This window comes from Varanus komodoensis, unplaced genomic scaffold (genome assembly GCF_004798865.1).
Source record: "Varanus komodoensis strain SLA01 unplaced genomic scaffold, ASM479886v1 scaffold12, whole genome shotgun sequence".
In the NCBI taxonomy this organism is placed as follows: Eukaryota; Metazoa; Chordata; class Lepidosauria; order Squamata; family Varanidae; genus Varanus; species Varanus komodoensis.
In genome coordinates this window covers 24563257-24586581 of record NW_025335349.1, presented here as the reverse complement: position 1 = coordinate 24586581, position 23325 = coordinate 24563257, and the positions used below count along the sequence as shown (strand labels likewise).

The 23325-nt window shown below is 48.8% G+C and overlaps 1 protein-coding gene across 2 annotated transcripts; it reads left to right on the top strand.

Moving 5' to 3' along the window:
- The first annotated feature begins 3404 nt into the window (after positions 1-3404).
- Positions 3405-19340, top strand: WNT10B (Wnt family member 10B). 2 transcript variants are annotated; one of them, XM_044422174.1, is made up of 4 exons: positions 3405-3469; positions 6810-7072; positions 11332-11684; positions 18882-19340. In XM_044422174.1, exons 1-4 carry the CDS (start codon positions 3405-3407, stop codon positions 19338-19340), a joined length of 1140 nt encoding a protein of 379 aa, XP_044278109.1. The 2 variants fall into 2 exon arrangements, with proteins under 2 accessions (XP_044278109.1, XP_044278107.1); XM_044422172.1 differs by lacking the exon at positions 3405-3469 and having other exon boundaries at positions 4633-7072.
- Positions 19341-23325: the final 3985 nt, after the last annotated feature.

Below are 23325 nucleotides of genomic sequence, written 5' to 3'. Positions count from 1 at the left end.
CCTTCTTCGGGATTTTGTGTAAGCCCATTTGTGGGGGCTGCTGGTGGTTGGATGGCTGGACGGGGAAGGGAGGAGGACTAGATTGCCTTTGGCTCCCACTGAGTAATTACATGTGTGCCTTCTGGAATTACACACACAGCCCAAGTGCAAAGCTGACCTTGGCGCAACGGGCGTTCCCCCTGCAATTATTGATCGGATTTATTCGACGGTAATAAACTCGGGGCTCCAAAATAAATGCATAAAGCAGCGTGAGAGCACAAATGAAGTCAATACACAGGAAACGCGGTTCGTCTGACCAGCTTTCTGCAGGGGAGCGCGCCGGTCGCCCAGCGCGATCTTACACGGAGATAGGCGCACGGGTTGGGCATAAGACCGCGGGACTAGAGAGTGGGTTGTCACAGCCACGCCGTCTTTTTGGTGCCTGCTCGCTCTGTGGAGGACCTTCTGGTAACGTTTCCTCTTGACTCCAGTTAGGAGGTGCTTTGATAAAGATCAAATGTACAACCACCAAAAGTTGTGCAAGCTTTCACGTTGTTCAGAACACTTCATCTGGCTAGGCAGATTAGCGCCTAGCCTGACAAAAAGCTGAAAAGAACTGGAAATCTTGCACAATCTTTGCAATTGAAATGTTGATTGCCCTATTACCTAACTCAGAAGACTGGAGATTTGTTTTTACCCACATATATAAACTCTGCTGCTGATTAGCTCATTTAGGACCCTGCATTGTGGCTGCAGGACTTTTCACGTTGCCAACCGAGTCAATACACACTCAAGAGCGCACCTCTCCCTCCGCACCCCCCCCCCACACGCTTCCTTTCATCGCATCGCAATGCCACTGCTTCTGACAAGGAGCACGCTGGGCGATCGACCACCTTGCAGCTCTATACCATGCAATTGGTACTGGAAGAGCAGAGCGGGACATTTTACGATGCTCTATTTCCAGGCTAGTCGGTGCTGCCTCGCCAGCCCATGAGGTTGGAGGCAGCCTTCTCCCATGAGCGCCCTGGTTTGCAGGTAACATTCAGAAGTAGTAAACCAGGGGAGATATCGGATCTATTTCTATTCCAGGGGCCCCGTTGTAGTCAACGAGAAGCAAGAAGGGCTCTCACGTACACAGATTTGGGATTTCCACCCTCTTGTGGGTTCTCTAGGCATCGAACTCCCTTTAGAAAGACCCAGACTCTGGGCCTCCTCTCCGAAAAAACCGGCTGGAGTCCGGAGCGTCAGGAGCTCTCCGCCGCGTAGCAGCAGCAGCAGTTTTTTTTGGGGGGAAATGCACCTGCCCAGCTCTCGGGAGCGCGCGGGAGCTGTCCAGGTGGAAAGGAGACAGTGCATCGTTCAGTTTTGGAGTGATGGAGGGAGCGTTGGGCACGATGGCCTTTTGCTCTTGACCTCCTGCTTGAGTCTCCGCGCCCCCCCCCCCCCCGCCGCCAGCAAGGAAGGAGGGTGATCTGCGCGAGGCTGGGACGCCCAAGGCAGGAGCAACTGCGGCGGAGCCTAAGAAGGGGAGAGTGGAGGAATGAAGGCAAGGATGAGCCTGGAGGAGCGCTGCAGCGGACCGTTTGGGCTGAGAGGGAATAAGGCGCGCGAGCAAGGTGAGAGGTGAGCGGAGAGTCTCCCGCGAGCGAGCAGGAAGCGTCCACCGTGGGAGAAAGAGAGAGAGAGAGAGAAAGGTTCCCCTCTAGGTCCCATTCTAATCTACTTATCAGAGAGAAGCACCGCTGCAGCGGCTTGAAGGGGGGAGGCCGAGATCCAGGCGCCCAAAGAGCGCGGATTCAGGATGTCTTGCGGGGGGAGGGCAGAACTCCTGGGTTCTCCGCGCTCTGGCTGCTGGAGGGCAAGGCGGTCCCCGTGGTCGGAGCTGTGGGAGAAGGTGGGGCGAGGGCCGACCGTGTGTTTGGACAGCACAGATCGCGGCGCCGAATGCTGCCCGTGGGACCCACGGCGAGATCGCGTCCACGCCCGTGGGTGTGGGCACTGGAACCGCACCCGAACTGAACAGCTGCTTCCCGGCTCCAGCTGCCCCCGGATGGGGAGGGGAAACCTCGCCCGGGCGAGGCTGCAGCGGCCGTGCGGAGGGAGATCGAGCGAGCAGCGAGCGAGAAGCGGCAGGTAGAGGAGGGCGAGAGGGGGACCTGCCGGGGACGGGCGGGAGAGGGGCGCGCGGGACTCCCGCCGGCTGTGTCCGTAACTTCGGGACTGGCTGGGGCTTCGCGAGAGGAACGCCCCTGCGAGGGAAGCGGAGAGCAGGCGCGCTCCGTGCTGCGAGTCGGGGAGCTCGGACTCGCGGGCTCGGAAGCGGGGCGCCCGCCGGGGTGGCAGCGCGGGATGTGGCCACGCTGTGCTCCGACTGAAGCTGTGGACAGGCGTCGGGGCCGGTGCGTCTGGAGCAGACTGAGCTGGGGGCGCCCCGGAGCAAGGCGCTGCAGAGCTCCGCTCGCCTCGGTTCAGGACGAAACCTGCCATTCCGGCCCGCTCCCCCGGCACGCCACCTGTGCCTTCGGCTGCGCTGTGACAGGCAGGAGTGCGACGGGCAGTGGCTTCTCCCGTTGCTGCATCTTCGCCACGGGCTGTACTGCACCAGTTTAATGTCTGCCTGTCATCTTGGCGAACAAGCACCGCGGTTCCGTTAGGGAAAACAGCTGGCAATCCTACTTCAGTGCCCGCACCTTAAGTTGGTGTGCGTGTTTGGTTTGAACTGGGTTCCGTTCGCGTGTGCAGGCAGGGATTGTGGAAGGCGTGTGCCCTCCTCGGTCTGTCCAACTGTGCTTTTCCCCCGCACCGGTTGAATAGCCAACCTAGCCTGGCCTCGAGTCTAATGTATTGGAGGAACGCCGGTCAGGAGCAGTGCTTGAATTGTTAGCAACTATTTTTAGAAGGCAATGGAGAGGCCAAAATTTGGCTCAAATTGGGCAGGGTGGGAGTGGCTGGTGAATTTCACTAAGGCGGTTTAGGGATTCCGTTTATGTAAGCCAAGCTTTTCTTACCTGGCACCCTCCAGAAGGGTTTTACTTCAAGTCCCATCATGCCCAGCCAGCACAGCCGGAGGACATGCTGGCTGGGAAGGACAGGAGTTACCGCTCGACACATCAGGAGGGCGCCAGGTTGGGGGAGGCTGTTTGAAAAGATGTATCAGCTGTTCTCCAGGGGAAATCCCCTTCTTTGGCAGCTTCCATAAAAGATCCAAATGCGATTGCATGCAGCTTTCCCTCTCGGTTGCGCACTGGCCAGACAGGAGGCCGCTGTTGCGGAAGGGTGAGCTGCTTGCTTCTACATCTCAGCCCCAGTTCTCTTTTTTTCCAGAGCATTCAACACCCGGCCCTCCCTGCCAGGGACATGAGGGAGCGGGTGCCATCCAAACCAACCAGAGAGCAGCCCAGTGCACGGCCAACTCAGAGCTCAGCATGGCTCCAAGGAGCCCTCGCATGAATACCTGCCTCTTTGCCGCCTGCCTGTGCCTTTGGAGAGGGTGAGTGGAAAGATGCGGGGGGGTGGGGGTGGGGGGGTACTTTTCCCAGACAGGCTGCCCAAGAGGGCACAGTCCTTTGGAATCTCCACCCCCTTGGGGGATGGGACAGGACTGATGTGGTGAGGAGGTGCTGGAAGCAGATGATTGCCCTGACGCAGAAGGGCATTTATCTGCCCAGCCGGCATTGTGCACGCTTCTCCGTTACTACATCACCACCCCCATATAGCCAGCAATGTGCTCAGAACAACGTGTGCAGCAGGAGCCTCAGCCCAGTGAGCTCCGACTGTCCCCTGCTGTCCTACCGGAGTGCAGACGCTCAGAAGTGTGTGATGCCTCAATTTCTAGGAGCACAGTAGGTTTAAGGATTAAAACTGGGAGAAGTGGGAGACAGGATGGCTAAAGGCTCTCCTTTGAAGAGGACTTGGGATGAATTAATTGCCTTTCAACATGTCACACATGTCCTTTCGTGACCACGGTCCGACTGACTGAGAGTGAGGGTCAGCTGAGTTCAGTTGCATGGTTATGGGTAGAGTATGGATTGTTTCCGATGAAGTAGGATCTGGGCGAGCAGAAGGTAGATTTGGGATTTACTGGTAGTTCTTTGTGTGATTCCCAATCCATCACCATGGATTTCTAACTCCCAACTTTTGAACTTGATTGTTGAGCTACAGTATTTCCCCCCTGAATAAGGCTGCTGAAATGAAGAAAGCTTGAACAGAACCAGGGGTGAGTTTTTGTGTGGAAGGACTCTGAGCTCAGTTCTGGCTCTGAAAACCTAGGAAAACAAATTCCTAGGTTGAGATGCATGTGGGGATGCCATGTGCCTCCATTCATAGATCCATTCTTCTTCCTAAGTCATTATTTGTCCTCGGCTCTGCTTGGTGGATCTTGGAAATCTAGGAAAATAAGCAAAGCAGATCCTGAAAGTGTGAAGTCTGCCCACTCCTGAAGTATGGAATGAACTGTGGTAGTTTTAATCTATGGTCAGAGTTGTGTATCTTATTCATTAGATGTTAGTGTCCACTAAAGATGATATTTATGTAGCTGAGACAGTTGTGGAGACATTTGCACAACCTTTTGTTCCTCTCACCTGCTGGATGAGCTCGTCCTTGTCTTCTAACGTAAAACTAGGAAATGGGGAGGAAACTGAAATGAGCAGCTGCTGACGTTAAGCATGTGCCAGAGAAACATGGTGCATCCCTAAGGGCAGGTGCTTCCCCTGGTCTCTCCCTCCTACTGTTTAAGCACTGGAAGGTGGAGGTGGCAGGGAGCCTGCTGGGCATGTCTAGCAGCGCCCTCCCAGGTGCAAGCCATGGCATCTCCAGGTGGAGGGTCTCAGCCTGCTAGCCTGAGAAAGGTCCCCTACTTGAGAGCCTACAGAGCTGCTGTCAGTCGCAATAAGCAATCTCAGCTCCATTTCGGCAGACATTAAATGGGCGAGTGGGCACATGTCCCTGGAACGGGGCTCGCGTGATTCCATTTGCTCGGTGATGTTCACGGGGATGGACTTTTCTCATCTTATATAGCAGCTGCTTTGGAGATGCCTCCTTTTCAGGAAGGGATGGGGCATTACAGTCCTTGTGGTTCCTTGTGGCACCTTTGTAAGGTTATTCAGCAGATGTGTATATGGATGGAGGGCTGTGTTGCCACTAACACACCAGCTTGTATGCATCAGCCTTCTCTTGCCGGTCACTCTCCAGATGTATAGGACTGGAATGCCCACCATTCCTAAGCAGTGACCATGTGGTTGGGAATGCTGGGAGTTGCGACCCAACACATCTGCAGGAGACCACATTGGGGAAATGGTGTTTGCTTGCGTATAAGTGACACTCAGTTCAGCGGGCCTCACCCCAAAGAAATGTGCACCGGATTTCAGCTTAGCCAAGCTTATTGAGCGGTAAATCCCATTGCATTTAAAAGGGCTTCCTCTCTGGGAAATTGACATAGGATTGGATAACTGCCTCTCTGACTGATATAATCAAAAGTCTTGTCATGGGATGCAAATTAGGGATAGACAAATAAATAAATAAATTGCCCCTTTGTGCAGAGTGAGCACCAAATACACATCACGGCTGGCAACATTGTCCTAAGAGCACTCCTCCATGTTCTGCTCAAATATTGCTATTCAGAGTGTAAGAAATTATTTTTCTTTTTTGGTCCTGGGGATTTATCGTGTCCTGGGATGAGGGGGTTGGGGGCTGGTTTGGCCATGTAAGAGGGCCCTAAGACAGATATTTTTTTCCTGGAAAGTGCCTTAATGTGTCTGTTGTGAGAAAGACTGGCTGCTAATCTGGGATACCTCACTTGGGGAAGCGGCAGTGATAGGATTAATTGGACCTTGTGTCAGTATGAAGAAATCGCTAGAACCTTACCTATAATTGCCATGAGGATGACCCTTCTCCCCAGAGGAGGGTGCTATGGCAGCCCTTCTCATCAGGAAACTTTGTTCTGTTTCCTTTTCCCACATCAACATGTCTGCATCTGCCACTGCCCGGGTTATTCCTGCTCCTCCCTCTGCTGCCGCAGAGACACCCTGCTTTTAGGTCTGGGAGGGGCTCTACTTTCTGTCATGGGATCACCCCCCTCCCTCCAACCCCCCTTCTTTGGGTGCTGAGCCCGCAGGGTGATGCTTTTGATCTTCAACCTTGCTTTCATCTGGTGCCAGTGGAGTGGGGGCAGGCAGGGAATTTCCCCCTGGAAACACAGCCACCCAGGTGCACCAATCTCCCTCCGGCGGTGGAGCTCGGCTGGATGGCCACAAGGGTTCTGCACAGCCCTGCATATGTGTAGGAGAGGATGCGTTTGCCCCAGCTCTGGGGATGGGGGAGTGGGACCCATAAGGAGAGAAAGAATTTGGGACTTCTAGGATCCAGTTGCCCTCTCCCTGCTGGTAACATTTATGGGAAGGACAGTTTTATAATAACATGGTGTGTGTGTGCGTGTGCGTGTGCGTGTGTGTAACTGGTACAGTGAGGGGATGCCTCATCGGTTCTTGTGTTGCACAGACTCTCTACACACATGCCCCACCCCTGGTTCACAAGCCTCTCCCACTTTCAGAGCTCTCTCATTCTGTGTTTAGGCAAAGAAATGTTGATCTGAGACCCAGTGCAATTTCCTGCTGGGCCAGACTGTTGTAATAAGATAAGTACTGTTGTGGTGGACAGGTATAATTCTACCGAAGAAGTGATCAGATGTCAAGTTGCACAATATTATTCTTTTTCCCCATTGTTCACTGCTGTCAGCTCCTGATCTGTAAAGTGATTAGTCTCTCCCATCTTCCCTTTCTGTGTCTTTGCTTCCAAAGTCAAGCTTCCTTTTTACTTCCTGTGTCCTCTGATAGGACCTTTGGCCATGACTTCCTAGGGCCAAAGGTACTGGCTGAACCAGTCCTTAATCCCAACACGGTGTGCATGACCCTCCCTTGGCTGAGCCGGCGCCAGCTTGGCCTCTGCAGGAGAAGCCCAGAAGCAATGGCCTCAGCTCTCCAGGGCATCCTCCTTGCCATCCACGAGTGCCAGGACCAGCTGCAGGAGAGGCGTTGGGATTGCTCCGACCTGAGCAGTGGTGGCACCGTGCTTCTCAACAGTGCCATTCTGAAGAGAGGTGAGCAGTTTGGGGAAAGGCTACCAGTGCTGGGATGAGCAGTTTCCTGTGCCGTGACGAGGGTCTGTGAGCAATCAAATTAGAACTTGATCCATTGCTTGCTATTCTTGCTGTACCTCCCGTCTGTCTGCCTCCCTGTTTCACTCCTGTGCTGAAAGCACCGATGCCAAATTGGGGCATTAGAGTGCTTTGGGGGGGGGGCATTCAAAAATGGGTGGGGGAGGTGGGATCAAAAACCCCAAAGAGGGGAGCAATGCCCCCTCCAACAACAGCCCAACGAGGACTGAACATGTGTGCAAAGAGAGCTGCAGAATTTGGAAGAATGGAAACCTGAGCAGAGAGGCTGGCTTGGCCTTCTGGAACCCCTAACAGGTCCTCAGGGTTAGGTAACTTAGTGCCCTCCAGATGGGTTAGACTACAATTTTCAAAATCCTTGAGATTGGTCGGGCTACGTTTGATAGTCCAAAACATCTGGAAGGCTCTCGTTTATATATCCTGGAGGAAGGGCACTCCCCTCTGTTGGGAGAAGAAGCAGACCTTAGATATATTTGGAATGTTTTTACAAGTGTAAATGTAGGTAAGCACCTTGGAGCAAAGCCTTCTCTTTGACTTAAGTGGCTCTTTAAAGCATATGCATACATGTAGGCCATGATGATCAATTGCAGCACACCCCAGTAAGGATTTATTGCAGATCATCGGGAATTGAGAAGGGGCTGGAGCAGGGGGCTGGCTAGTGACTGGCTGGGTTTTAAGGGCTGGAGAGGGACCACAGGGCCTCAGGAGCTTGAGCTGCAGCCAGATTCCCAGTGTGCCATGAAATAACTGCCAGTGTGCCCCTCAGAAATAAATAACAGCAGCCCTGCTGGTGAAGGACCCACTCACAGAAGAGGTTGCCCAACCACATCCCTGGTTCCTTCAGTCCACTTCAGCTGGGGTGGGCAATTCTGCTACATTTCCGTGCTCAGTGCACTTGGAACATTCAGTTCTTCCCCTCGTAGAGACCTTGAATTCCTCACTTCAGAGACACCTGCCCCCTGTAGCTCTGCCTCCTTCTTGCCTGGCAATATGCCGGATCATTGACATGCAGAAAGGACCAAGGCTGGATCCCGCTGGGACTGGGGTGTACGCATCAGGCTGACAGGAGCTTTTGATGATTTACCTCTTGCATTTCTTTTGACACCTTACCGGTGCTTTCTTGGCATGCTTGTGCTGCCTGGCTGTAAAAGTGAAGGGTGCCTCCTATTTTAATGTTTGGAAGAGAGAGAAAAGGTGCTGCAGCTATCAGACATTTGGGAAACACTAAGGCAAAGGATTCATTTCCAGTGGAAGGGGTGCTCTCTTTCTTGCTCATCAATCCTCCTGCAAGCTGAAGGGTGCCCACGAGCTAGAAGTAGCTAGGGAAATTCAGCAATTTGCCCAGTGGTCTTCTTTACATTGTTCTTCCTAGTACCAGGTTAAGGTAAGGAAGCAATAAGTAGGATTTTTTCTAAGCCACTTTTGGCCAAGCCAGAGGTGGGAACATCCAGAGGCTGGGATGGAGGAATGCACCATCCATTCCCCAGTCCTCAGACATCATTCTGCTTCCAAGCAAGTGGCCCGTTCCCCAAGATACAAGAAAATATAGCAAACAAATGCATACGTCCAAACTTTCATTTCTTTTTATGTATTTACAGCATTTATACACCATCCCATATTGAAGTGAAATAAATAAATAAATAAATAACTGAAATGCTGTAAACTACCCTGAGGGCTTCAGCTGTTCAATGGTAAAGAAATGAAATAGTCATCATCATTTGGAACAGTAAGCACTAACTTGATAAAACAGTATGTTAAAAACAAGACATTGATAAAACTGTGGCTGGTCAGTTGAGGAACATTTCCTGAAATGAAGGTGTTTGCAAGAGTCAGCAAAACCAACAAATGAGCAAGCATCAGACAGTGTGTTTGCTGCCAGTGAGTCCAAGTTGGCAGCAGTGGGAGGTGGCATGTCTTGCCCATCCCCAAGTTAAACTATCTGCTGTGGATCTTCCCACCTTAATGGATTTGTGACTAGCCAGATATCCTGAGCTCAGGATAAGTATCCCTTGCCTCTTAAAGACGGCAGCAAGTGGAGATGGGCAGGCCCTGATTTCCAAGGCCTACTTCAGGGCCAGAGCAAGGAGGGAGCACTCTCAGGCATCCGCCAAGGCCTTGACAGCCAGAGTTGGCTTCTGGCACACCCCTGGCGTACTGCTCCAGTCTGAGAAGAAGGCCCAGCAGCCACAGCAGCCCCACTCCCTTGCAGCAGTGAGCAGTGGGTGGCACTGCCAAGAAGGCTGGACCTGCTTCTGTAAGCCCTGCTTCTGTAGGCAGGCAGTTTGCAGCAGGAAACCACAGGGGATGGTGATGACGCCTGCCCATCTGGCCAGCAGATGGGGAGGAGGTAGCATCAGGGTATGCAGGCCTCTTGCCAACCCCCCACCCATCCTCCTTTGCACTACCCAAGCCTGCCTGCCTGCCTGCCTCCCTAGGAGTCTACAACCCTCTTTCCTTGGCTGTATACACAGTGGCCAACACCTGACCCTAGAGGCAAGTTGGCAGGGAGTGCCTTTCTTTTGTTGCTTGAATCTCTGTTGTTCATAATCCGCTTTGAAGAAGCTGGTTCTAAATTTAAACCTGAGATCAAAGAAAGGCCCCTGGGCAGACAAGAGCCAGAGCAAGCTGCAACCCAAGCACCTGAGCTTCTGAGTAGTGGTATGGATCAGGCTTGGTTTGTGGGTCTCAGCCCACTTCACAGGGATTGGGGGGACATCAGAAAGGGTAACAGTGGGAAATATGGATCAGGAAGAAGTGCTTTGGAAAAACAAGACACAAGGGAAATTTATAAGGTGAGGCTGCTGGATATCAGAAAAGGGATGGTTTCATGAAGAGAGAGACAGCTACTCTGTGCTAGAAAATAAACCCTTTCGACCAGAATCCTAAGCTTAGATAGGAGAAGGTCCTATGATGCCCAGCGTTCCCTAGCCAGCATGGTTGCCTATAGAGTGCTTGAGAGACATACAACCCTTTTCTGTCTAAACATGTAAGGGCTGCACCTCAAGAAACCGGAGTCACTTATTTGATCAGGACTGAAAGCTTAGATCTTGTGCATACTTACCAGTCTCACTGAACTCACTGCAGCATACTTCTGAGTAGACATGTACTGGATTGCACATTATGCACAGGCTTAAATATAAGTGCCTTTCCTCAGGGTACCCTGGGAATGGTTTGGTAATGGGTCTGGTAGGGCTTTTTGACAAAATACTCATCCCAACAAACTGGAGATCCTAGGGTTCTTTCTGGAAGCTGTGACAAGAGATCCATGATTTAAGTTCATTTAAGAAATTGGCTTTCAATTATTAGAGATTTTAAAGGGCGACCCACCCACCCTGAAGGCTTGTAAAATTTACAAACACTTATTGATGGTAAAAGAAAAAATGGATCATCAACATATAAAAACACTCATCCATTCCTCAGCCATCATGAGCCGAACCCATCAGAAATGCTTTATGAAGGTCTGAGGCACTCAAGGACTGAGGCACTCTGCCCAGGAAAGGGCAGGCCTCCGTTATGGCATAGCTGCTGATGTTCTCAGCTGGCATAAGCACAATGTTATTACTAAGATGATGTTTTCAGCCTATCTTATGCATGGCTCAATATACACTGTGACATCACTGCACAAGCATGGAATTCAGCTCTGAAAAAAAAACCCTCAGCTTTCAATTTTTGGGTTTTTTGTTTTAAAGGAACTTCCTAATCATCAGGCCTGTGAAAACAGAGTCAATGCTCTGTGAGCAATACCTGATGAAACTGTGGAAGCCAGAAGATGATGGATTGAACAGGAATTCCAGCAGTGGAGGGAGGGGAATAGGTGCCCAGTGGATTTGCTACATAGCTGTTGCTCCTTGCAAACCCAGAAGCAACTGTGTGCACAAATGCATGATTGGATTTATACCAGCAGTTGCAGGATTCTGCTTTCTTTGGCATGCTGTATGTGTCACTTTAACGCTAAATGTTGCTGTGTCAATGCATTGTACACACAGCCCTGATTTCAGGGATCTGAAGAGATCACAGTGGAAGACAAGGGGTGAATCAGTCCCTTTGTGAGGTTGGAGTGAAAAGGTTGCAGCTAGGCCTAGATTGACACCATCCTGGACCCTTATTCCTCCTTGCTAATACTTCCTGGTTGGATACTTGAGTTGCACTTTCAGCTTAACCCCACCCCCTTGTCTGTCTTTCAGGCTTCCGGGAAAGTGCCTTTGCCTTCTCCTTGCTGGCAGCTGGGGTGACTCATGCCGTGGCCACAGCTTGTAGCCTGGGGGAACTGCAGAGCTGTGGCTGTGCCGGGCAAGGCAGTGAGAACCAGAAGCTGAAGCTCAACCAGCTGCAGACACTAAGCCGGGGCAAGGGCCTGCCCCCTGTGCCATCCTCGCTGTGGGGGGAGCCTGGTCCCCAGGACACCTGGGAGTGGGGGGGATGCAGTGCGGACTTTGACTATGCCCAGAGATTTACCCGGCACTTCTTGGACCCTCGAGGGAAACCACGTGATGCTCATGCAAGGATGCAGCTACACAGCCATCGTGTTGGCAGGAAGGTAGGACATTTCTCTGAGGAAGGGTTTTGGGACATGGGACTGTAAGGTGCATGAGCAGCTGGCATCACTAAAGTGGGCATCCTGACAGAGTTGTGCACACTTGGGGTGGCGGGATAGGACAATTCTGTGGTGGTTGTTTTTTTTTTCCTTTTTCCATTCTTGAATTCATTCTGTCCCATGTCTGCATCAGTTTGTGAATTTTCAAAAATTCTGCATGTAAATAGGTATGGTTTCCTGTATGTATGCACTTCTTCTAAAATGTTTCTTTTTTGTATGTACTTTTGCCCAACCACTTACAGGTATTTTAAAATTCAGTAAGTGATATATGAATCTAGAAATACAGGAGAATGCTACTGTACATAAGGGTAGATCCTACCCTAACCTGCAATCTTTTTGCTTGGGTGATGTGTGCCATCAGGCCATCTCCGATTTATGGCAGCCCTATTAATGAAAGCCCTCCAAAAAAGTCCTATCCATGACAGCTCTACTTAGCTGTTCTAAATCCAAGCCTGTGGCTCCCTTTATGGAGTCCATCCATGTTATATTTGGTCTTCCAGTTATGGTGAAGCATGCCTCAAATGCTAACATACAAAACTGGTGGTTTGACTCTTAGGAATTTGGAGGAAATGCTTATAGACTATTCTCTCCACTAACACCCCTAGATATATTTGTAGCCAGAATTGGGAATGATCTAAAAATTAAAATCAAGCGGCTACAAATCCATTTCTTTCTGTGAGCGCACATGTGTGCGTTTAAAGCCAATTTGAGTTAGAAGTCCGTGCTTTCTATATTCCTCCGGGATTTGTTGTTGCTCTCTTTTTCAACACTTTATAGGCACTAGGGGGCTGTAGTGTGCAGGATCTTGGTATAGACATAAGGCTAGAGTGACATACAAAGTGAACTTTCCATACTAAATTGAAAGGTACCACTTAGCATTACCTTCTGTGGGTTCAGAAAGCATTCCCCATCTCCTGCATACCTGTTGTGAAAGTCTTGTGCTGCTGGCACTAGTAACTGGTGGAACAACAATTCTATTTAATTCCAGAAGTGCCAAAAAGGGATGGATCTTCACAGTGGTACCTGTGTTTATCCACAGTGGTTCCTCCACCATGGCTGGCAGAGTGCAGCAGGAGCTACAGTACTTGGGCTTGCAGAAGGCCTGCTAAAAAAAGTTGCACTAAGTTGGAAAAGTTAGACTACCTGGCGCTCTGCAGGTATTTCCAATGCTTCCCAGAATCCTGGAAATAGCAATTTAGTGAGAGTCCTGAAGAATCTGATTCAGCCTTTCCATCCTGATTCCCTCATGGAACTACAGTTTCTGTAGAAGAGGGAAAGGCTATTAAAGCTGTCCAGGCCAGATTTCTAGAAGCAGAGTAGGTTTAAGGTATTTCCTATACTGCTGGGAGCTTGCACAGGAGGGACGAAGTGTTCTGTCCTTTTTGCTGCACTCCTAGATATTCCTGTCCTGGGCACAAAGAGGAAGCTTCTCTCCTCTGGCATCCATTGGGTTTTCATGCCAGGCACAGAGGAGGACAGAGATAACCCATTCCTTCCTCTGCCAATTCACCCTTTTGCACAGACTTCCCTGCATGCATTCCCGTTGCCACCTGTGGCAACCTGGCTAGTGATGACATGGAAGGCCAGCTCAAAGTATGTAGTATAGATATGCTCACTGGGCTGGGTCTGGATTTAGTCACTGTTTACAGCAGACCTCCTCCCTCTTGGACGAGACGGTCTGAGAGTGTCAGAAAAGCTGAGAGCAATGCTGCCAGGAGGCTGGTCCCCAGGCAGGGTCACCGAAGGCAGAATGGTTGAAGCTGGGACACCAGACTAAGATGCATCCGCCTTCTGCAGGAGTAACAGTCACGCCTGCAGAAGAGAATGGATCTCTCTAATGGTGATGGGGGTGGAGAAACCTGAGGAGCAGCCACTGGGCAGCAGCAGTAGTTGAAGGAGACAGTGGCAGAGACACTCAAGCTAACTCTGGTTAGTACTGTGCAGAAGAAGGTAATGGCAAACTACTTATGAATCTTCTTACCTCAGTGATGAAACAAACCAAATAAAACACAAACTAGCGCCAGAAGATGAGACACCCCCCACCCCCAGGTTGGAAGTCAATCAACCAGATACTAGGGAAGAGCAAAAGATAAGTACAAATAGCACTGTAGCTAATGATGCAACTAGAAGTAAAGTCCAGTACTGCACAACACATACAATTGGAACAAAGTTATTATTAATTTCATATATATAGTGCCCTCAAGGCAAACCAGAAACCCTTTCTTGCTTAATGGAACAGTTAAATATTGCAGTATTAGTGTGAACAAACAAGAATGGGCTGGAATGTTACATTTTCAGATAGACAAAGTGTTTTACTCCAGGATGGCAAGCACAGAAAAAAATGGAGTTGCTATAATATTGAGGTAAGATATATCAATCAGAATTGGAAAGCCTAGCAACATAGGCTTCATTCAAGTCTATTCTCCAAGAACAGATGCTTAAGGAGAAGAAAATAAAAACATTTATGCAAGTGTTCAAGAGGAAATAGATCACACACCAAAATAAGACATGCTTATAATCATAGGTGACTGGACTGTAAAAGTAGGAAACAAAACTGAATCAAACATTGTTCAAGTACTTGGTCTAGAGGTAAGAAATGAAGCAGGGAAAACACTAATAGAATTCTGTGAAGCCAAGAATCTTTTTATCACAAACACATACTTCAGACCACCAATCCGATGACTGTATGGGTTGTGTATTGGGCGTGGAAGATGAAGAGGCTATATTTTCACTACCAAAGCAAAACCAGGAACATTTTGCAGTGGTGACCATGAACTACTGATATCAAAAATAAGAGAAGCACAGTGCCAAAATACAACTTAAATAACATAAATGAAGAATTTAAAGTTCACATAAAGTCCAGATTTACATTATTGACCTCAGCTGACCATGAGCCTGAAGAACTGTGCACTGAAACCAGAGACTTTATTAGAGAAGAATGTCGAAAGACAATTCCTGCAGCAAAAAGAAGAAAAAGCCTGGGTGAATGTCAGAAGAAACACTCACAGGGACATGTGAGAAGCAAAAGCAACAGGTTACTGAAATAGGGTCAGAATTGTGAATGCAACTGTTCATGAGTGACTATCATGTAGAGATTAAAAGTGCTGTTAAAATGGCGAAAAGAAAAAAAATAGAAGAGAACAACAAAAGAAGAAAAGCGGGACCTCTTATAGAAAAATCCAAAAAATCAAAGGAAAATTCAAACTAGGTCAGGAATGCTGAAAGACCAACAGAGAAATATACTATCTAACCAAGAGAAAATAAAGCCAGTGTGGTGTAGTGGTTAAGCCAGAAAATAAAGCCAGAGAGCCAGTCTGGTGTAGTGGTTAAGAGCATGGGACTGGGACTCAGACGATCTGGGTTCGAGTCCCTGCTCAGCCATGGAGCCAGCTGGGTGACTTTGGGCCAGTCACAGACTCTCAGCCCAACCTACCTCACAGGGTTGTTGTTGTGGATATAAGATGGAGGAGGAGATGTAAGCTGCCCTGAGCCCTTTGTAGGAAAAAGGCAGGATATAAATCGAAAAATAAATAAATAAAGAGAAGGGGGAATCAATATATAGAAGAATTTGTCCATGGGGTCGCGATGGATTGGACACGACTTCGCAACTAACAACAACAACAAATACAGGAAGAGGAACCCTATGAGGAAGAACTTTCAATATTAGAAAGGGAAGTGGAAGCTGTTCTGAAAGCATGCGGAAGGAGTAAAGCACCTGCCGTAGATAGGGTACCTATAGAACTATTCCAGGTGGCAGAGACTGGATTGGTCCAAATCCTAATAGGAATATGCCAACAAACATGGGAAACAAAACAATAGCTTGCAAATGAAATCTTTCAATATGTGGTCTATTCCTCAAGAAAGGGGACAGAAAAGACTGAAGCAGCTACAGGACCATTGTGCTGATTTTCTGTGCAAGCAAAGTGATGCTCAAGGTGTTGCAACAAAGAATGGAGTGAGAAATGCCTGACATTCAAGCTGGATTCTGACAAGGTAGGGGCACTTGAAATCATATTGCAAATGTACATTGACTACTGGAGCACACTGAAGGATTTCAGAAGATAACTGTTGTCAGGTTCTCCCTGTCCAGACAGGCCATAGCTGATATATCAACCTTAGCCGATAAAAGGTGCTCCTGGCCCCTAAAGCCACCTGGATATATTCAGGAACCAAGAGCACCCCCAAGCTATGAACCTGTCCTTTAGGGGGGTGGGCAACCCATCCAGGACAGGCAAATGTTGCCCATCTGAGCAGACGATCTCCCCACCAACATCTCTGTCTCGTCTGGATTAAGTTTCAGTTTATTGGCACTCATCCAATCTATTATTGAGGCCAGACCATGACTCAGAGCATCTACTGTCACAGCTGCATCAGATGAAAAAGAAAGGTAGAGCTGTGTATCGTCAGCATACTGATAACTTCTCAGGCCACAACTTCTGATGACCTCTCCCAGCAGTTTCATGTGGATGTTAAAGAACATCCATGGGACATAAAATAGAACCCTGCAGGACTCCATGGCATAAATAATTTCCCACCATCACCTTCTGGACACAATTGGTCAAGTCGAAGTGGAATCATTGCAGAGAAATGCCTCCTACTCCCAACTCAACCATCCTGTCCAGAAGGATACCATGACTGATGGTACTGAGAGCTGCTCTGAGGTCCAGGAGAACCAACGCAGTGCGCTCCCCGTCTTTCTCCTAGCAAAGGTCATCCCACAGGGTGATCAAGGAAATTTCTGTTCCAAATCTAGGTCTGAATCCTGACTGAAATGGATCAAGATGGTCCATTTCATCCTAGAGAGCCTGGAGTTGACTAGCCACCACCCACTCGAACACTTTGTCCAAGAAGGGATATTGGCTGTTAATGTCCACAGGCCTCAAGTTGGCCTTCTTCAGGAGTTGTTTAATTACAGCCTCTTTTAATGAGGCTGGGACCATTCCCTCTCTTAATAAAGCATTGACAGACTCCTGGACTCAGGGGCATACCCCCTCCTTTCTTTGTGTGACCAGCCAGGATGGACAAGGGGAGTATACAGGTTGTAGGTCAGATCAATCCAAGCCACCTTGTCCACATCCTTAGGTCTCAGCAACTGAAACTCATCCAATAAACTCAGACCATATGGTGCACTGGATGCTTCAGCCAAAGGAATTGCATCCCGTGGTTAACATGAAGTCCAACTCATGACGAATCTGAGTATTACTAACAGAAAGCAGCAATGAATTAAAACAACTCTTGATGAAAGTGAAAGAAGTAGGTGTGGAAACAGGACTGCGGCTGAATATTAAGAAAACAAAAATCATAACTACAGGACATTATCAACAATGAACAAATTGAAATTGTGAAAGATTTTGTCTACTTTGCCTCAGTCTTCAATTCAAATGGAGACTGCAGCCAAGAAATCAGAAGACTGAGACTTGGAAGGAAGCAATGAAGGAACTAAAAAAGATAATCATGTTTCACTGAAGACCAAGGCAAGATCACCCACACAACTGATCACTATGAAAAGGTGTGAAAGCTGGAGCATGAAGAAAGCTGACAAGAAGAAAATTGATGCATTTGAAACATGGTGCTGTAGAGTTCTGTGAATATCCTGACTGACAGAAAGATGAAGAAGTGGGTCCTAAATCAACTCAATCCAAACATTCGAATCCTGGAAGCAAAAATGACAGAACTGAAACTGTCACATTATGGGCACATCATGAGAAGGCAAGACTTACTGGAGAAGACAATTATGCTAGGGAAAGTTGACGGTCAAAGAATAAGAGGAAGACCAGCTATGAGATGGATCAACTCCATGAAGGATGCCACAGCTGTGAGTTTACAAGAGCTTCTTCTGCTAGGACATGCTGGAGGGCATTCATCCATTCAAGGGGTCACCATAAGTCGGAGGCAACTTGCTGGCACGTAACAACAAGCAATTGAATTCACTGGGATTCTTGTTAGCTGTGTCTAAACTGGATCCACCCCATAGTTTGTACAGCACAGGTGCATGGATACATTACTATATCCATTTAACTGTCATGCTTGTTGTTTCTTCTTCCCTGCTGGCACAGAGCTCTGGCAGCTGCCATTTTGGTGAGCTGCTGACAGTACTCTATTACAGAGCCCCTGCCTTCTCACAAGATGACAGTTCCCGTGGTTAACATGTGGTAAAGCAGCAATACTCTTATGTAGCACACATGTATCTTCCTCTTTCCTCCAAGGAACTCAGGCCACTGTACAGGTTTCTTCTTCTGACAGCAACCATACAAGGTAGGCTAGGCTGAGAAATAGTGCCTGGCCCAGAGGCACCATATAAACTTCATAACCACAAAGGAATTTGAGCCAAGTTCTCCCCAGTCCTGGTCCAGCCCCCACAACCAGTTGGACTGCAATTTCCATCATCCCATCAGGATGGGTGTTGCAGTCCAACACATCTGGAGGACACCAGATTACGTAGTTTCTCACATTTATGTATAGCTTCTCACAGCCAAAATGAGTCATTAAATGGTTTGCAAAGACATAAATAATAGAACAACCCCAAATGCAGTATCTAATGACATTTTCATTAAGAACATATGAATTTGCAAAAGTATCCATGTTCTAAAAGATCGTGCAAAGGACAAAAAGCACAACAGTACATATCCCAAAGGGTCAACAAGGTCGGCCATTAAATTACCTCAGTACCTATGCCAAAAAAAAAAAGGTTCTTGTCTGGTGCTTGAAAGATGATAATTGCCTGGTGCCAGGCAATCTTTCTTGGGGAAAGCATTCCCCCATTGGAAAGGCCTCTCTTGGCTCTCACATGTTCTAAGAGCCATGTGCACAGTTCTTTTGGGGTGTCCTGCATGCGTGCCCTAAAAGCTGCTCTGGTGTTCTTCCTAGGTGGTGGAAGGGTTATCTTTGAGAAGTGGTTCTGGATTTTTAAAAGATAGCATCAAAGATAAGCCACCATAGAATTCTGAGGAAAGACACAGATTCCACTCAGAGTGGCAGGGTGACGTTCAGCAGTGAGCAGGTGTCTCACCTGAGAGGCTTTCTCCATCTGAGCCACCTCCACAAGAAGAACAGGGCAGGCATGCATAGCCAGTCCCTGCAGCAGGCTCTTGCAGCATTTCTTGGCAGCTAACACTTCTCTCTCATCCCTCCTTTTGACAGGCCGTGTCAGAGCTGGGCCAGCGAAGGTGCAAATGCCACGGCCCTTCAGGGAGTTGCCAGTTCCGGACTTGTTGGTTGGCAGTGCCCGACTTCCGGCATGTGGGCTCCAATCTGAGGGAGCGCATGGACCAGGCCATACTCCTGCGGCCACACAATAGCAACTCAGGAGCCTTCCGGCCACGGCTGCACCGCTCCCACCTAGCCAAGCACCTCATCTTCTATGAACCCTCACCTGATTTCTGTGAGCCCGATCCAAGTCTGGGATCCTCAGGCACCCATGGCCGTCCATGCGTCAAGGGCAGTGCACGCCCAAGTGGCTGCAGCAGCCTGTGCTGCGGGCGCGGCCACAACGTCCTGCAGAAGGTGCATGCCCAGCGTTGCCACTGCCGCTTCCACTGGTGCTGCCACGTGCAGTGTGAAGAGTGCCCTGCCACAGAGTGGGTGAGCATCTGCAAGTGAATGGGAGCACGGCACTGCCCTCCAGAGACCTCGCACCATGGGTCAAGCCCCCCAGGGACTGTGCAGACCCCAGCTTGGCCGCACGACAAGGGCCTAACCGCTGCATTGGCAGTCAGCATGTGCTAACGAGGAGCTTTGAGATTATGTCACCAGAGAGGCCACAGACTTCCATGGACAGTGTCATGTGTACTTCTGTGGCAAGCTGTGCTAAGTGCCTGCTGACCTGGCCTCTGTCTTGGTGTGAAGGCAGGAATGCTTGGCTACAACATGGCATGGTGAAGCTCAAATGGGACTGGACGGCATTCCGGCCCAGCCATGCAAGTGCCCTTTAAAGACTGTAGCCTTGTGCCTGTTTTCTCATGGTTGTGCCAGCCGCCCTGTGCATAGTATGGCTTGACAATGAGCTACGATCTATGAAGGGGAAAAGGCACTGAGTGCTCTGTGTCCTGTTGCTTTGCGTTCCACATAGCTCTTGCTGGAAGGACCAAGGGAAAAGCAAAACACATTAGTGGCAAAAATCCTGGATCAGGGCTAGTTTCTCCAGGTTGCAAGCTAGTGCTGGGTGAAGTGGGGCTTTGTTAAACCCAGTCCAAGCTGTCATCGATTCCAGAGCCTCAGGGCATCAGATAAAGGAGGAGTTGAGATACCAAACCTCTGGCTGGACAGTAGGATAAATGTGTGTGTGTAACAGGTAGAGGAAGGCCAGACCTTCCTTTCAGGGGGCAACAAGTAGGGATAAATTTGCAAATGTTGCAACTGTTTGTAGCAGCGGAACAACTGACCCTAAAAAAAGTGATACTGCAAAGTGGCACTAGATGTTTTACTGCAGGATTAATTTATTATTTTGCTATTTTATTGATCTGTGTTGGTAAAGCCAAATAATATTGTTTATGGTAGAAAATGTTGATTCTGTTCTCTAGTCTTATTCAGAGTAGCTGGATCCATTCGCTGGTCAATCATAAAACTATATGTGCATGTGTGTGTGTGTGTGTGTGCAGGCACCTCAGTACTTGTTGGCCAGTGCAATTTTGCTGCTGTCTGTGAACATTAATCTTGGACCCACCCCACTTCTTGTGTGTGATTAAGGATGTGGGAGACCAGCAGGCAAAGGGTTTTCCTCAACCTCCTGACCTTGCACCCTTTGCCAGCTACCTGGTAAAATGAAATAGATTCTCCTACAAAATCCAAACTATCTGGTTATTTATCACGCATAGCAAAACAAGACATGCAGGCGAGCACAGAGGTTCAAAGCCAAAGTCACAGGGCCCAGTCTGGCCCTTCAAGGTTCCCCAGACAGCCACACCCTTTCCCCTCTTCTTAGATCCTTTAGTGGCTTCCAGCCTTCAACACCTCCCCACCCCCCTTCTAAAAGAATGAAATGCCTCTCCTAAGGCTTAGTTTATGGCCGTAAGTGCTTTATGTTAAAATATACTGGCTAATACTAATATTAAATCATTAGTATTTTGGGTCTGACCTCATCAGAGCACATCTTTTGCCTTCAGTCCCATGCACCACTGGCATACCCCCCACCATAACACCTCCAACATTGAATGTGGCACTCAGGCTGATAGAGATTCATGGCTCCTGCAATAGGGACTTTGGTGAACCTACTCACAAATTGATAAAGAAGTCATATAATGCAAGGGCAGGGAACAATTCTTTTGCTGATGAACCAGTAAGGTGTATGTCTTTATTCCTAGAAACATAGAACATAGAAACAGAGTGAGTCAGAAGGGGCCTCCCGGGCCATCTAGTCTGACCCCCGGCTCCAGCTGGCTCCGCACACGACATGCCCACCATGTGCATGTCTAGCCTGTCCTTGAACACCCGCACCAATGGGGCCTCAACCACCTCCTGTGGAAGCCCATTCCATACCCTCAGGGTCCATACTTCCTGGCATCTAAATTGAACCCGGGTTCCCTGAGCTTTGCTCCGTTGGAGAGTGTCATGCCTTCCTCTGCAGGGGAGGTCTCTACCCACCTCCGTGTGACACCCCCTCACATACCTGTATGTTGCCAACAGATCCCCTCCGAGTCTCCTTTTCTCCAGGCTGAAGAGACCCAGTTCCCTCAGTCTTGTCTCATATGGCATCCCCTGCAAACTGGCCACCATCCTTGTGGCCCTACGCTGCATTGACTCTAACCTGGCTATATCCTTCCTGTAATGGGGGCCCAGAACTGAGCACAATACTCCAGTTGCGGGTGCACCAGAGTCACATACATATACGGTAGTAATACCTCTCTCGATCTAGAAGCCACACTTCTGGCTATGCAACCAAGGGTGGCGTTCGCCCTCTTAACCACTGCATCCCACCGCTGACTCATGTTTAGCCTGCAGTCAACCAGCACCCCAAGGTCCCCTTTCACAAGTGCTGCTCTCCAGCCACTTGTCCCCTAACCTGTACTTATGACACCCATTCCTATGCCCCAAGGACAGAACCCTGGGGGACCCCTCTTGTCAAGTATACAAAAAAAGTGCAAATGTATGCATGCGTGTTTCATCTTTTGGGGCATGTGGTGTGTTCACATTTGTAAATGATATTGGCAATGCAGCTCTTGCATTTGGAAGTAAGCCAGTACAAGCCCAGTTGGTGCGTATGCAATAGGCAGTATTATGCATAGAGAGACAGGGTGTACATGTTGGCGTAGCACAGCAGGACTATGAATGGCATAAGGAATCACTAAAGTGTGTGCTTGTTCATGTTAGAAATAAAGTGTGCATGCACAGTTGATGCATGTGCAGTTATTTAATGTCAGTATGGTGGGAAAACGATGAATCAGGATGATGCGCATACAGTGAGTGCAAGACATGGTTCCCCATGGATGCCAGTAACCTTCAGTCTATATGGAGTCAGTTCTGCCTTTAATTCCAATTTGCAACATGAGACCCTAACTTTGCAAAAAGTTATTATATATCACTCTTTCTCCTTTCTTATTAAAAAAAAAACCTTTGAAAAAATATGTTGCCCTGCTGGTGTTATCTTAGGTTGTAGCATGACTTAGCTTTGATTCACAGCCCTTTGCAGAAAAATAGTCTGAGTTCGTGTATTCTGTGGATTTATGCCATTTGAGAATCTAGTAGGTGCCTAAAATTCTACCCATAAACAGGAGCTGGAGATGACACCCTAGAATCTGCTTTTGAAATGTGAGGTGCTGGAGCTCAAAAATTTGTGCAACTCCTTTCTTCTGGCCCAGAACCCAGCTCCCTAATGATAAACATATGAGAAATGAAAGTTGTTGTTACCCAATGACAAAAGAAAGGAACTCTGCAGAGGTTCAAAAACACTTTCTTCCCTCTTTATTCTCCCCATGCCCGAGCATTAGCACTGAAAGCTAAAACCCAGGGAGCCATGTCTTAATTCAGTGGTTTTCAAACCAGTGCGTAGGAGCTCTGGGGTTTCCCTGGAAGCTCACTGGGTTCCTCGGTGAAATCAGCAAGCTTCCCTTAAAGCAAGCTTGCCAACTACGACTTCCACTGAAGTGCCTAGCCACAGGATGGGCATTAGGCATGCTGTTGGGAGGGCTCTCGGGGGAAGCAGCATTCAGCAGGCCTGGCCAGGGCCCACTCTGAGCTGAGAGTGCACCTTCAGATACTCCGGGAATCCCTTGTAATGCACAAGGGGTCCTCAGCCATCCCATCAATACAGAAAGAGTTCCTTGAGACTTGGCTCAGAAACAACTGGTCTTAAATTAAGTCCTGTTTGGAAGTAGATGCTGTGTGTGTGTGTGTGAGAGAGAGAGAGAGAGACAGACAGACAGACAGACAGAGACAGACAGAGAGACTGAGATTGACTCAGCCTTTTCCCAGAGTATCATTGTCACAAATGGCAACTTATCATTACAGGTAAATGCTAGCAAAAATGCCTGTGTATATGAGAAGCCTAATGGCAGTGCAAACGTGTGTCCTAAGAGTATAGATTTCAGTTTGGCCACAATAGTGCAAACAGATGGACTGCCTCAGGACTTCAGGCACATGTCACTGAGTG

What these genes read in the sequence shown, in the direction of transcription:
- WNT10B (XM_044422172.1), top strand. Translation starts at nt 6,661, where the DNA reads ATGTCAAGTTGCACAATATTATTCTTTTTCCCCATTGTTCACTGCTGT. An exon ending in CAGTGCCATTCTGAAGAGAG is followed by an intron (nt 7,073 to 11,331) that starts GTGAGCAGTTTG and finishes TCTGTCTTTCAG; the next exon opens with GCTTCCGGGAAAGTGCCTTT. An exon ending in GCCATCGTGTTGGCAGGAAG is followed by an intron (nt 11,685 to 18,881) that starts GTAGGACATTTC and finishes TCCTTTTGACAG; the next exon opens with GCCGTGTCAGAGCTGGGCCA.